We start from the raw sequence: 14,082 nt of genomic DNA on the forward strand, positions 1-14,082 counted from the left end.
ACCCAGGCACCCCACCTAATACACATTTCTAATTTTACCTCTAGTTTCACCTTTTCTTTCTACCTCTCTTACTCAAATAGAGTTCTTGTGTACAATTTGGGAGGAAAGTCCTTTCTTTATGAAATCAATGCTCCTCAAATTATTACGTGGTAAAGGACAAGATTTTGCTTGCTTACTTTTTATTTCCTGTCATAGAGCAATGCTTTTGTAAAATGCAATAAAAAAGGATTACTAAAAATGAGATACAAAAGCATAAAATAAAAACTCACTGGATTGAACAGATATAAAATTATTCTAAACAATTGCTATAGAAGTTGCTAAATGCTTGCTTTTGTTTATCTTGTTGTAGAATGGGACCACCATGGTTCCATGGACCAAACTGAGTAGCAGTATTCTAGACCAGTGGTTTTTGCTATGGTTGAATTTAAATTGACCATCTTGTTATTTGTTTTATATTTGTTACATCTGGTTTTTGCTTGTTTTTCTTTTACTGCTTTCCTTTGGATTGAATATTTTTAAAAATTATATCGTTTATTTCCCCTATCGGTTTATTAGTTTTTTATCTATATTTTTAGTATTTTCTCTAGCATTTATACCTATTAATACATATCAAAGTCAGCCTTTGGGTAATATATACTACTTCATATATAATACGAAAATCCTGTAGCAGTTTATTTGTGTTCTCTCCTTCCATTCTACATACTTTGTTGTGATACATCTGATTTTTACATATATCCTAAACCCCTCAATAAAATTTTTATTATTTTTGCTTTAGATAGTCAGTGTTTTAAAGGAATAAAAATAAGAAAAAAAGGTCTCTTTTATGTGAAAGCCTTCATTATTATCATTTTTAGCACTCTTCATTTCCTCAGCGATTTTCTTTACCATTTTTTGTAACTCAGGTCTGATAGAAGTATACTACTTCAGCAGTTATTTTTCTGAAAAATGTTTATTTCACCTTTTAAAGATATTTTTTTGAAGATATTTTTGTTAGTATGGAATTCTGCAGTCAAATGCTCTACCCCTGAGCTATACCCCCTTGTTAGTATGGAATTCTGATAGACCTTTTGTTTCCTTTGAAAACGTTAAAGTTGTCATTCCATTGTTTTCTAGCTTAAATAGTTTCTGCTAAGAAATCTGCCAAAGTTCCTGTCTTAGTTCAAGATTTTATGTGATCTGTCTTTTCTCTGGCTGCCTTCAAGATTTTTAGTTTTTAGCAGTTTGTGGTGTGCTAGGTGTGGTTTTATCTGTTTGTATAGTTGAATTGATGGCATTTTTTTTTCTAGTTATGGTCTGAATCTTTTGGATCTATGGTTTCACTGTTTTTGAGAAGTTCTCAGTCATTATGTATTTAATATTTCTTCTGCTTTATTTTCTCTTTCCTCTTTACAAGAATCCATTTACCCCTGTATTAGACAGCTCAGGTTACTTGCCTGCCTTGTGACCTTAGCTCCAACCCCCTCCCCCACGGTTAACTAATTAATTATTTATTCAGCATTTTTTATTAGGGTAGATGTGTCAGAAATAAGAGGCTACATTTTTAAATGCCCATAGGCATTACTGCAATTAATAAACTTCAAATTAATTTAAAAACATTGCTGAATTAATTATATATTTCACCACTGTGTAGTTTCTCAAGTAACAAATTTTAATGTGCAATGAAACTTTTTGTAGTGCTGTGAATATTTGTAGCATTTACTTGAAATGTTAACCTGAGCATCATTGCTCTACCCTTATCCTCAGGCAAAGCTAGAATCCTTTATAAACATACCCCCTTAGTTATACTCTCCACCTCCTACTTTAGAATTTTCAAACATTTTGTAGAAGCAAGTCACCCTGGACAGCAAAAGTTATGTACTGATAGCCCAGGAGCCATATTTAGTACATAGATAATCTTTTAGCCTGGCTGGGGAGTTTTTAAAAATGGAATTCTTCTCAATCTTTAAGATTGGAAAATTACACCAAGGGCACGGCTCTCATTTACCTTACATTACATTACATCTACATTTCCACTCTGACCTCTGGAGTCTTTTGAACATGTGGCTACTACTAGAGCCCGAATTTGCACCACTTCTGTATGTAAACCTCTCTAAGCTATTTTTTTGTACTTTTTCCTGTTCATGGATTGTATTTGTCTATATAAAGGGTCACCAATACCCCTTAGTTAATATTTAAATTATAGTTGCTGCAGGTCTGAGAAGTATTTAGGGAGAAGCTTGCTATTGTTATTGCTGTTTTTAAAACCATAAATTACATTGGTAATGTATATTATTCAGTGACAAAGCTTTCAGAGAGTTAGCTTACTTAGAACTCTGATTATTTCGTGCATTGTGTGTCACACTTTTATTTTGCTGTCCATTTTTATGTGGTCATTCTCAGAGTAAACAATTTTTTTAAAAAAGGATTAAGTGGTTACCGGAAAGATATGCACATGCACAGAGGCTTCTGAATAAGGAGAGGGAGTGGCACTCAGGAAGCATTCTTGATTTCTTGCAAAATCCTGACTGTGGATTTTAGTCATTTTAATTCATGCTCCTAATGCAGACTGGAGTAAAAGAAACTGTGAAAGCACTGGTTTTTGAAATAGTATACCCAGCTCTCAGATACTCAGAATCTGTTTCAAAGGAAATGAACACTTGGAAGGAAGTGAATACTTGGAAGTGTGAATGTATTCACAAATAGCACTTAGATATTTCCACTAAACAAAATGAATCATAGCAGCCTTACTGTATGCACGGACAAACCCAACATTCTCATCAACAAACATTTCTCAAGGACTTGACTTTTAATAGGTAGAACTTGTCTGTTTCTATTTTCTTATTGGTATAGATGCCAATAATCTTATGATGTCTTTGATCTTTTATTTTGCCACTGATATTATGTAATTATTTCTTTTTTGAAATAATTAAAAGAAATTGCCATCCCTTTCTTTGATGTATTAGGAAAAAAAAAGTTGAGATTGAAGCAAAAGATGGGAAGATCTGTGAAAGTTTTTTCTTGGCTGTCACTACCATTTGCGAAACTGAAGAAACTGAAAAGGACAGAACAACCCTTTAGTATAAGTTTATATTAGTGTCGATTCTATTCAGGAGACAAAATTATTTGGATAAATTCAGGAAAAGAACAATGTTGATAAAAATCATTCTTGGTTTATTCCCAAGAAAAGGCAAGAGAGAAAACACAACTTTAAAAAGTTAACAATGAAAATATAAAGCAATTTCCTCCCTGTTCCCTCTCTCTCCTCTTCTCTGCATTCTCTCTCTGTTCTTTTTGCTTCTTATTCTTTCTTTCTCTATATTTTCCTTTTATTCTTGCTATATTCCGTAAAGGATTTAAAGCAGCTTTCAAAACAAACATGAAGTGTGTGTGTGTGTGTGTGTGTGTGTGTGTGTGTGTGTGTGTATTCGAAGTAGGTGTCATCATGCAAAAGTGAAAATACAATGAGGTAGGACTGAGATTAGCATATAAAGCGTGTGTTATAATAGCTACTATTTTTACTAGACAAGGACCACAAATTTTACTTTGAGATTTCTAGCAGCCAATATGAAGAAGGTAGCACTGTTATTTATAGGGTCTCAGTGTTTCTAGGGCAGGATTTCTCAACCTTGGCATTGACATTTTGGGCAAGATACTTCTTTCATGTACTGTCCTGTTGCACTGTAAGATGTTTAGCAGCATTCCTGGCTTCTACCCAACAGAGGCTAGAAGCTTACCTGGTCCTTCAGTCTTGACAATCAAAAATGTCTCCAGAAATTCCCAAATGGCCCCTGAGTGGGGAGAGGTGGTGGGCAAAAGCACCCCCATTGAGAACTACTGCTTTAGTATAATGGCAAACAAATTAGAAAGTGCCCAACTACTCCAGATACAACTTGCGGTATTTGAATTTTTTGAATATTTTAGCAATTTTATATGGTAGAATTTCAATACCTTTAAAGATAAAATATTGGTGTTATCAGGTCTTAGCTGATATATTTCAGTAGGAAGATCTTTGATTCTATAAATAAAATTAGAATCTTTTTGTTTTTATTTAGTTTATTTAGATTTTTATTTTACTAGCATAAAAAAATCAATATGGATTAAAAGTTTATACTCTTTTTTTTCCAAGTTCTCATTCCAGCTGCACTAATTACTAGCTAAATAACCTCTCTGAATTTCATTACAGAAGTGCTTAATAATAGCATCTATGCCAATGGTTGTTGTAAGAATTGTATCTAGGCATAGTGCCTGGATCTTAATAAGTACTCTATATTATGAGATCATTATTATTATTGTCATTGTTATTTATAAATAATAAAGATCAGAGCTTTATAGAGTAAGGGAATATACAATAAAAATAAAAAACCTGAAATGTCCTTATTAGGTTTCTATCACTTCCTCTGTATATTTCCTGAATTGCATTCTGCTGTGACTCAAGTGAATGAATTGTTTCCGCCATTCATGTTTCATAGATCAGGTTTGATTCAGCAGTCCTCCTTTTTATCTTTTATAGATATAGAGATTACAACATGATGTTCTTCTTTCAGATGTGAATAGTATTACCTAGTGGCTAAATTTTTATAAGTAGTTACATAACTGGTCCTTTTTGGGCCCTTACTCTCTTTTCTACCTCTATGCCTCCATAGAGACAGCATCTTCCTAACTATTTTAGGAGACTAGTATGAATAATTGCTATGTGCTTATAAATTGCCGGACTTTTTTTCCTATCTCTTGTTCTTTTTTCCTTTCTTTCTTTCTTCCCTTTCCTTTTCTTTCTTTCTTTCTTTCTTCCCTTTCCTTTTCTTTCTTTCTCTTTCTTTCTTTCTTTCTTTCTTTCTTTCTTTCTTTCTTTCTTTCTTTCTTTCCTTCTTTCTTTCTCTCTCTCTCTCTCTCTTTCTCTCTCTGTCCCTCCCTCCCTCCCTCCCTTCTTTCCTTCCTTCCTCCCTCCCTCCCTTCTTCCCTCCCTCCCTCCCTCCCTCCTTTCCCACCCTCCCTCCCCTCCTTCTCTTCCTTCCTTCCTTCCTTCCTATTGATGAGTCCCACTGGCCTCTGCTTGATTATCCTGGGGTTTTCACATTGCCAGTTGCCCTGGATTCTCTGAGGTCCATAATGAAGTGGAGAATGTGACATTCTCTATCTTTTAACATAAATTTTCAAATTGATAACAAAGTATTTTACTTTAATCTCATTTTTTTAACAGCATATAAAATGTATTGCCTATTTCAGTTGTTACTTACAGCCTTCTCCATCTCTTTACCCTTGCTACTCTACTAAATAGACATGAAGCTCTCGAAATATAGGCTAGGAGGATCTCAGTTCCAGGCTCTGTACTGTTTTCAGAATTGTGCTTCCTCCTCTGATGACTAAATCTTTTTATGGGCCAAGCTTGTATAATTCTCTATCCTAGAGTATATTTCCATCCTATCTCACCACATTTGCTTCGTTCCTAACACAGAAAGACTTCTTATGGGACAGCCTTATCTAACATTTCTGAACCACAGTTTTGGACACATGTTAGGTCCAGACCCTTCTACATGTTTATAAGTGAGTTGAACTTTTGGGGGACTATTTTCAAATTGATAGATTTTAATTCTGGCAATAAAACAAAGCCTCTTTGGACAGTTCCTCAGCAGACTACTAAAACTGCCTTCATGTTTTGTGCATTTATACAGAAATATTTGAAAGTTGAAAGCATACTGTTTTTCAGAATACTCTGTAAGCAAAAGCTTGGTAAAAATTCCAGATGAATTCTGAGGGGGGCAGTAAGTTGTATATTGCTGCATTAATTCTAAAATACAGTTATATGGCACTAGCCATGTATACAGCATATCCTTTGGGACTTCTGTGCAGTATCCTGGTTATACCTTTTCCCTATCATCCAGCAGAGTAAATTCCTGACCTTAAAAATGGGACACAAAATTAGAATTAGTCAAGTTTATTCATATGTGTGATAAATACGCTCTATTTTTCCTAATTACACTGATCTTCTCCACAATTACTAATATATCCATCTCTTCAAGATCAACTTCAAGATCAACTTACTATTGGATGCAGTCTTTTTAGGTAATTGCTCAGTCTTTCAGCTTCTTCTTCCAGATGGCTTTTGGGTATCTGAAGGAGGGATGGAGACCTAATGAGGTCCTTTGACACTCATGCTCTCCTCTGGATAGTCAGGCTTCTGTGGCAATTTCTCTGGTGCGTCTTATTGTTCCTGATTGCCTAGCATTTGAAGCAGCTGATTTTCTCCTGATTTCACTGCAAGATGAAGCCTGGCGGGGTTCTCGGGTGGGATGCTTCTGCTGCGCCTTTGGTTTGCCTTTCTCCAGTCTCTCCGGACCTGAAGGGATGGCTTTTGGCTTTTTCTTCCTCTTATTGTATCCTATCTAAAGACTAAATCTATAAGCTCTAGGCCTGGTTGTCATAGGTAGAAAGAGTCTCTTTGCTGAGTATCAGAAAGGCAATGGTAGCATTGTCTTGATGCTATCACTAATGTAAGACTATAATCTGAGACCACTGGCTTAGTTCTTGATATATAAAGGAATTTGGGAAAAAAAATCCTATTTGACCACAAAATCTAGATTTTTATATGTACTGATGCAAAATCCTATTTTGAATGTCAGTTTCTTCACATTTCTTTTGTATCAATCTTAATCTCCCTTTTAGTCTGTGTACCATGGCCTCCTAATTTACATGTACATGTGTGCATGGCTGTGCACACACACGTATCAGGCTGAAGAATAAATTGGTGGACAGGCTAAGGAGAAGTGAATGTGGTGTATGGAAAGAAAAAAGATACAAGCACGTTGATTTTTTTCAAATTGTAGTAGTTTTGGTTTTAAAAATTTGCTTTGCATGTCTTAACAACTTTAGCAAGATCTTAATAACCAGCTAGTGTAGTCAGCAGAATGGCTTTCTGCTCCACTACCATTTCTTTCCCCTTTCCTGGCCTAATCTAAACAATTTACATAGTTTACAATTATTTTCCATATCCAGAGCCAACTCTGTGTCACTCTCCTAATCTTTCTACCTTCAACTTTCAAATGCTAGAGCACCTGTCTTACAGTTCTTCTGGTCCCAACTTTCACCATCATCGTATTGCCATTTTAGCTCCTTAATCCTGTTTACATATATCCATCTAAATCTAATCCTTCTTGCTCTTTTTCCTTCTTTTCCAGCCACTCAGTATCCCATTCCATGCCAAGAACCACCAACAATTAGTGGAGTCAACCATCCTCTCTTACCTAGAGTTTTTTCTACTGTCAGAAATTCTTGCAGCAGTTAAAATCAGAGCTTTCATATGACAATGACATTCTTGACACTATCACTAATACAGGGAAAGGTTTTGGCAATCTCTCCAACCAATAAGAGGGACATAAAAGGAGAAGAAATACTTTTTGCCATTGAGAATAGTAGGAAGTGGATCTGGGAGTCTCTTCTAGTGACAGAGTTTATAGTCAGGAGAGTTCATGAGCCATGCATGCTTTCTTACCATTGGAGCTCTTATTAAACTATAACATGGCAAATGCATGTGGGTAATTTTTAGTAACTAATCATGGTAGCTAATGGCCCTTTGAACACAATATCTTAGGAAAATATGTTTATAAATTGACTTATAAACGTTTTTCGGATATAATCTTGCTATGGACTGAATTGTTTCCCCCCGAATTCATATGTTGAAGCCCTAATCCCTGATGTAATTTAAATTTAATAGGGCTTTTAGAAGGTAATTTAGGTAATTAAGGTCATACAGGTGGTATCCTAATTTAATAGGAATGGTGGCCTTATAAGAAGAGGAAGAGAGTGGGATCTGTCTCTCTCCACGAGCACTCATTGAGGAAAGGCCATGTGAGGACGTAGTGAGAAGGTAGACATCTGCAAGTCAGGATGAGAACTGAACCAGAATTTCAACCAGAAACCAAATTGGCTGACACCTTCTTGGACTTCCTAACCTCCTGAACTAGGAGAAATAAAATCCTGTTATTTAAGCCACTCAGTCTATGGTATTTTGTTATGGCAGCTGAGCTAAGACAACATCTGTTAATAAATTCAGAATTACATACAATTACCTGTTTATGAATAGATTATGTGCAAAATCTTGACTATTATTACCATATAGTTACAAACTAAACATAAAACTGGTTGAAAGTTACTTAAATGTTTTTTATGTTTAAATATAAGTAAATAAATGGATGATAAATTTCATAGATTCCTAAAGAGCACCTGTTTAGGGATAAGCCTGAACTTTGGATGTAGTCAAAATCTCAAGTATCCATTCCATTGAGCATCTATGTGCCCAGCATTCTTTCAATCAATAATCATATCTTTATGATAAAAATAACTCCCATATACTATAACTCTTAGCATCTGTTATGTAGTAGGTACCTAACAAATGTTAGCTGAATTTAAAAACATAAGTATCTTGATTAGTAGAGGTTCACACACCAAAATTGATGGCATAGACACAGAGTATTACCTCTATAAGAATACTTCCAGGAAGATAGAAAGATATAGACAAAAAGGTGAATTTGAGTTATTTGTGGCTATCTAATACCCCTTAGTATTATGGTTAAAGAGATGTTGTTCCTAGGTGTTGGAATATTTTTCTAATCAAGTGTATGTTTATAGCTTTTTGGAAGAAATTTTTCTGATTTTTTTTTTTTTTTAAGAAAAAACTTACAGTGTATTCCAAAGTCAAATAAAAAGGGGTTTGGAATTATATGTGGTTTTGACACTCCCATTAAGTCTTTGGGATTTATTGATTTATGTTTGCTTGCCTTCCCAATAATTTTAAATCTGATTAATGAGGACTTTCTATGGCACCTATAGCTTTGCAATAGTTGAAAATTGGCTAAAAACTATGCAGTACAATGTAAATGTTGGTGTTCATTTTTCAATTTGAGCAACCATCTTCCTCAAGGATATATCTATATGAAGCTCAAATAAGTGCTTATATTGTTCAGTAAACATGAAACTTAATTTGGAGGGCAGATGATTAGGTTCCATTGTCCATTTGATGATTATTTTTTAGCTGGTAGTGTTGACCGTGATGATGTTGACTATTTCAAGGGCTTAATGTTCTTAGAAAGTGAGGGTTATTTCAGGACTGTGGTAGAAAGACATGTGATGTCAGAGTCAGGGTTCTGTATGAAGGTCCTTGGGCCAGCTGAGTAGCCTCTCTAAGCCACAGTGTGCTCATTCAGTAAACACTTATAAGGCCTCTACTCTGTGTTAGGCATTATAAAATGGGTGTAATAGTAGCCTAAATAGTAGTAACTAAGATTTGCTTATCACTTTTTCATTTAATCCTCACCAAAATCGTACGCAGATGGTACTTTAAAAAGTTGCTGTGTCATAGGTAAGGGAACCAAAGCAGAGAGACATTAATTAATTAATTGCCTACCGTCATTCAGGTTTTAGCAGTGAAGCTGTAACTTCACCCTGACAATACGATTCAGAAACTTCTCTCTTCACCACTATGCTGTTGTTGAAAAGATCTTAATTTTCTATTTATTTATGTATTTATTTACTGTTTTCATTTATTATTTATTCATTGATCTTGACAGAGTTTAAGTTGGTAAGGATCTCATGAGAAAAGGCATGTTAAAATGCTTAGGAAACTGCTTAGTGCATTGTGAATATGTATAATTGTTATTGTATTTGTTCCATGTCACTAGGCCTCTTTAACTTATTCTTTAAAAAAAAACAGCTTTATTTTGTGTGGGATTTCCTTTCTTTTACAACATTTGAGAAGTCTTACTATTTGCACAGTCACAAATTTTTTATTACATTTCCTAGTGCTTCAGGTAATTTATGTGTTGTAACTTTAGAGACTTCTACCATTGGATTCTGTTTTTTTATATTAAGAAATATTTTATACATAAAAATATGTAACATATGATCATTATAGACCACTGTTATTACATTTTCCTGTCCTTGTTACATGTTATCTTACTGCATGCATGAAAGAGAGTAAATAGTGTTTTATAAAGGTAAATCAAAAATATTGGTTTATGCTTTGTTTTCATAAGAATGTTCTCTTATAGAAGCAACCATGTATTTTTAATGGCCTATCCAATTTTAATAATACCAGTCTACATTAAGACCAGCCGCTAAACTGTGCTAAATGTTAGAAATTTTAAGCTTCTACTTTGAAAATCAAATTGCTCCTTGCAGTTGAATTTGGTGAATGTTTTAAGTGTGAGGACCACACACTCCTTCCATGTAGGTAGAGAACCTGAACTGTGGTTGCTACTTCCTACTCACTGACTGCTGCTACTACTTGCCTAATAATTGTCTTTGGCTCCCTGTAAACCTGCAGCCAGAAAGGTATTTGAATTTTTCCCCTCTAGCACTTGCAAATCCGATTTTTATGTATAGCTAAGTGCTCTTAGCTTTTACTCTATCTACTACTGGGGCCTGGTTTCTAGCAGGCCTGTAACTAAGCCAGATCCGGCCTATGTAATGCTGTTTGTAATGAGAAATCTAAACAGGGAATGGCAGTGAGGCATGGCAGGAATGTGTTTCCATTGGAGAAGTCAGTATAGAGAAAAAGTATAAGCAAAGCTGTGTCCAGAAGGTCTTTTCAACTGGCTGGGACGGAAGACTAATGTTATTGTACCTAGGCTGTTACCCTGCCAGCCCTTCCTCACAAATTTGCTTTTTCTCCCTTCCTTTCTCCCCTCCCCCGCCCTTCCTTTTTCATCTATTCGTTCTCCTTCTTGTTTTCCCTCTCTCTCTCTTCGGGCTGTGCTGACTGTTTGCTCAGGTGGACAGTGACACCATTTGGAATGAGCTGCACTCGTCCGGTGCTGCACGCATGGCTGTTGGCTGTGTCATCGAGCTGGCTTCCAAAGTGGCCTCAGGAGAGCTGAAGGTGAGGTCTGGGTTGCATTAAGTGTGGGAAATCCAGAGAAGAAGCTGAAACAGTGATGTTGTTGTTTGGGAATTGTGGGGAGTGTGGTGTGCTAATAAAAGGAAAGGGGTGGAGGGAAGAGGGCAGGAAGATGGCCACTAAGGTGTGATAATAACTAGTGTGTAGGTAGGTAGTAGCTGATCTTGCTCACAAGGCCTTCCTCTCCTTGGGGAAACTGCGGTCAGGGCACTCTGGTGTGTTTTTAAGAGCACAGAAATGGTGAGTAAAGCTATGGTCCAGGTTAAAAATACCCAGTATATACATCTCTGTCATGTCCTCCTGGGATTCTCTTTTCAAGCAATTTAAAAAATATGATTACTGAATAGTATGTATAAGCTCAGAATACCACCCAGAGAGAGGGGAGGGGTGGGGGAGGGGAGAAAGGTAAATACCAGACGGGAAGAACTGGGAGGAAGAAGGAAATTGTTGATTAGAAGGGTAATGATCCAGGGTATGTTTTTCCATGAAAGAACTTCAAAAATGATCTACGCTTTATTGTTCTTTTCTTTTTACGGTCTCTTCTTTTCTACATCATATGAAAAGAACAATGTCCAAACCCCAACGTTTCCCAGTCTAAACAATTTATAAAAGCCAGAGACCTGACAGACGTTGACATTTTATTTGGTATTTTAACAGCGCTATTTAAAGGTATGCCATGTGCGTCTTGAATGCAGTTGCCCCTATAAACTTTGTTGGTGCTAACATGACTTTTTAATGCACTAGTTCACACACTTCATAAGGAAATCTGGGTGGTGTTTGATTTGGTATTTTTAGCAATTGTAGGGACAAGGGAAATATAATGTGAACAACAGGCACCACAAATTTTGTTAATCTAAAGTAAAATCTAATTAGGATTATTTTTCATTTTATCTAATGAATTTTGATTCAGTTACACCTGACTGTTCCACTTGGTTTTGTTTTGTTTTGTTTTTTAGATTTTATTTATTTGAGACAGAATGAGAGAGAGAGAGCACATGAGAGGGGGGAGGGTCAGAGGGAGAAGCAAACTCCCCGCCAAGCAGGGAGCCCAATGCAGGACTCGATTCTGGGACTCGAGGATCATGACCTGAGCCGAAGGCAGTTGCTTAACCAAGTTGCTTAACAGCCCATGACTGTTCCACTTGTGATAAAAAAAAAAATGCAGGGTAGGAAGGTACACTTTACAATATATTGTCTTCCCAGAAGCCTTTACTTTAACTCTTTAAGAAGTCAGAACCAATAGAAATAGAGTTTTGAAAAGGTGAGCTGTATTTAAAATATATATATGCACACCTTATGTGTAGTTGACTTGATCAACATCAGGACATTAATTGCTCATCTCAGGGGATTTATGGGGTCATTAATGTGGTGCATACTACTCAGTCTTTACTTTTGGTAATGAACTACTGGAAAGAGGAAAGGAATCAGCCTTTTGGAGAGGTTTTGGCTGTCTGCCAGTAGATTTTTGGCAATAATTATTCCTGTTTGAGAACGTCATTTGTAACACTGGAATAAATTGACATTTTAAAAGAATGATCTTTGAAGGTCTTATTTTCAAAGAATTAAAAAATATAACAGCTAAGCCATAGTATTATAATTTTTAAAAGATAATGCTGGCACAGAGCCACTTAATAACAAAATGATTATGTTAGCATGCACAATTTCTAATTGTCATGACTTTGTGGGAGTTTAATCAGTGATTCAGAAACATTCTCAAGTAGAACGTCCACATATTACACTCAAAATCATCATTGTTGTTAGCTTCACAGAATGCAGAATTGCCAAATGTATATACAAAGAGTATTGAGCAGAAGCCTAATTGTTTTTTTAGGAGGTAGTTATTTAAAATAGCCAGTTACAAACAAAGGGTCAACAACATAGAGCATGGACATGGTGACCACCAGCTGTACTAACATTGGCTATGTATGTTACGAACAAGAATTCATGCAAACCCTCTTCCCCCCTTGGTTGACATTGGCTATGTATGTTACGAACAAGAATTCATGCAAACCCTCTTCCCCCCTTGGTTGACAAATCATCAGGTATGGTTAAAAAGAGAGAGAAGAATAGAGAAAAAGAGCCAGCCTAAAAATCGAGAAATCTTGGTCCAAACTCTGCTACTTAAATGTTATGTCATTGGTGGCAAATCACTTAACTTCTCTGGGCTTCAGTTTCTTGTTCTGCAGAATCACCAGGGTGGAATTTATAATGTTGAAGGTTGTACATGGTACTGATATTCTTTTTCTTTTTTAAAGATTTTATTTATTTTTTTGACAGAGAGAGACACAGTGAGAGAAGGAACACAAGCAGGGGGAGTGGGAGAGGGAGAGGGAGAAGGAGGTTTCCTGTGGAGCAGGGAGCCCAATGCGGGGCTCCATCCCAAGGCCCTGAGATCATGACCTGAGCCGAAGGCAGACACTTAACGACTGAGCCACCCAGGCACCCCTGGTGCTGATATTCTGAGCTATTTGCAAATAGATCTGATTCTCAAATATACATACTATGGCATACCAAATAGTAGATATTTTAAAACTAATTTCAACTTATTTTGGTGAATATTTGAGATACTGCATCTGGTTTATCTTTCTGATTGTTAAACCCAAGTAAAAGTCCAAGACAGTCAGGACCGTAACAAAGGCACCAGTGCTGACAGGTCAAGAGACTGGGCCCCTTGGTTGCAAATAGTTTGGGAAGGCCTATGGGAATGCCATATGGGAAAGGTAGCAGTGACAAATGATTTGCAGCCACAGTGAATAACTGATACAGAGAACCATGTTTAAGGACCTCCAGCTAACCAAAAATCTCACTCAGTGTCTACCTGTCCCAGACTCCAATGTGACAGGGCTGGTACACTTGCTGGCCAGGACCAATAACACTCATGGTCTTGGAGTCATCGCTTCATTCAGATCTATGAAGAAAACAGGGAAGCTTATTTGAGGATACTGGTAAGTTAGCCTCTGATGAGAGATGTAAAAAGAAAACTTCAGTGTTTCATTTTTGGTTTTCAGCATCTACTTTCAGTTCTTACATGTTCTACCCCATTGTGCTAGTAAATCAATACAACCTCACGAGACAACATTGGCATATTATAATTCTGTATTTTGTGAGACTGCACTAATTTTGCCTGGAAAACAGAATAATTAAGAGCTTGGGTATTAAAGAGGGCACGTACTGCATGGAGCACTGGGTGTTATACGCAAACAATGAATCATGGA

At 36.3% G+C, this 14,082-nt stretch overlaps 1 protein-coding gene across 9 annotated transcripts in view; it reads left to right on the plus strand.

Annotated features, from left to right (window-relative positions):
- The window catches only part of HDAC9 (histone deacetylase 9), a 911,036-nt gene that overhangs the window by 662,583 nt on the left and 234,371 nt on the right, over window positions 1–14,082 (plus strand). For all 9 annotated transcript variants that reach the window (XM_078059350.1, XM_078059344.1, XM_078059346.1 and 6 more), the window contains one exon: window positions 10,742–10,849. In XM_078059350.1, coding sequence (XP_077915476.1) covers window positions 10,742–10,849 — 108 coding nt within the window. The remainder of the gene's footprint in view (window positions 1–10,741; window positions 10,850–14,082) is intronic.

This window comes from Halichoerus grypus, chromosome 12 (assembly GCF_964656455.1).
Source record: "Halichoerus grypus chromosome 12, mHalGry1.hap1.1, whole genome shotgun sequence".
Classification (NCBI taxonomy): Eukaryota; Metazoa; Chordata; class Mammalia; order Carnivora; family Phocidae; genus Halichoerus; species Halichoerus grypus.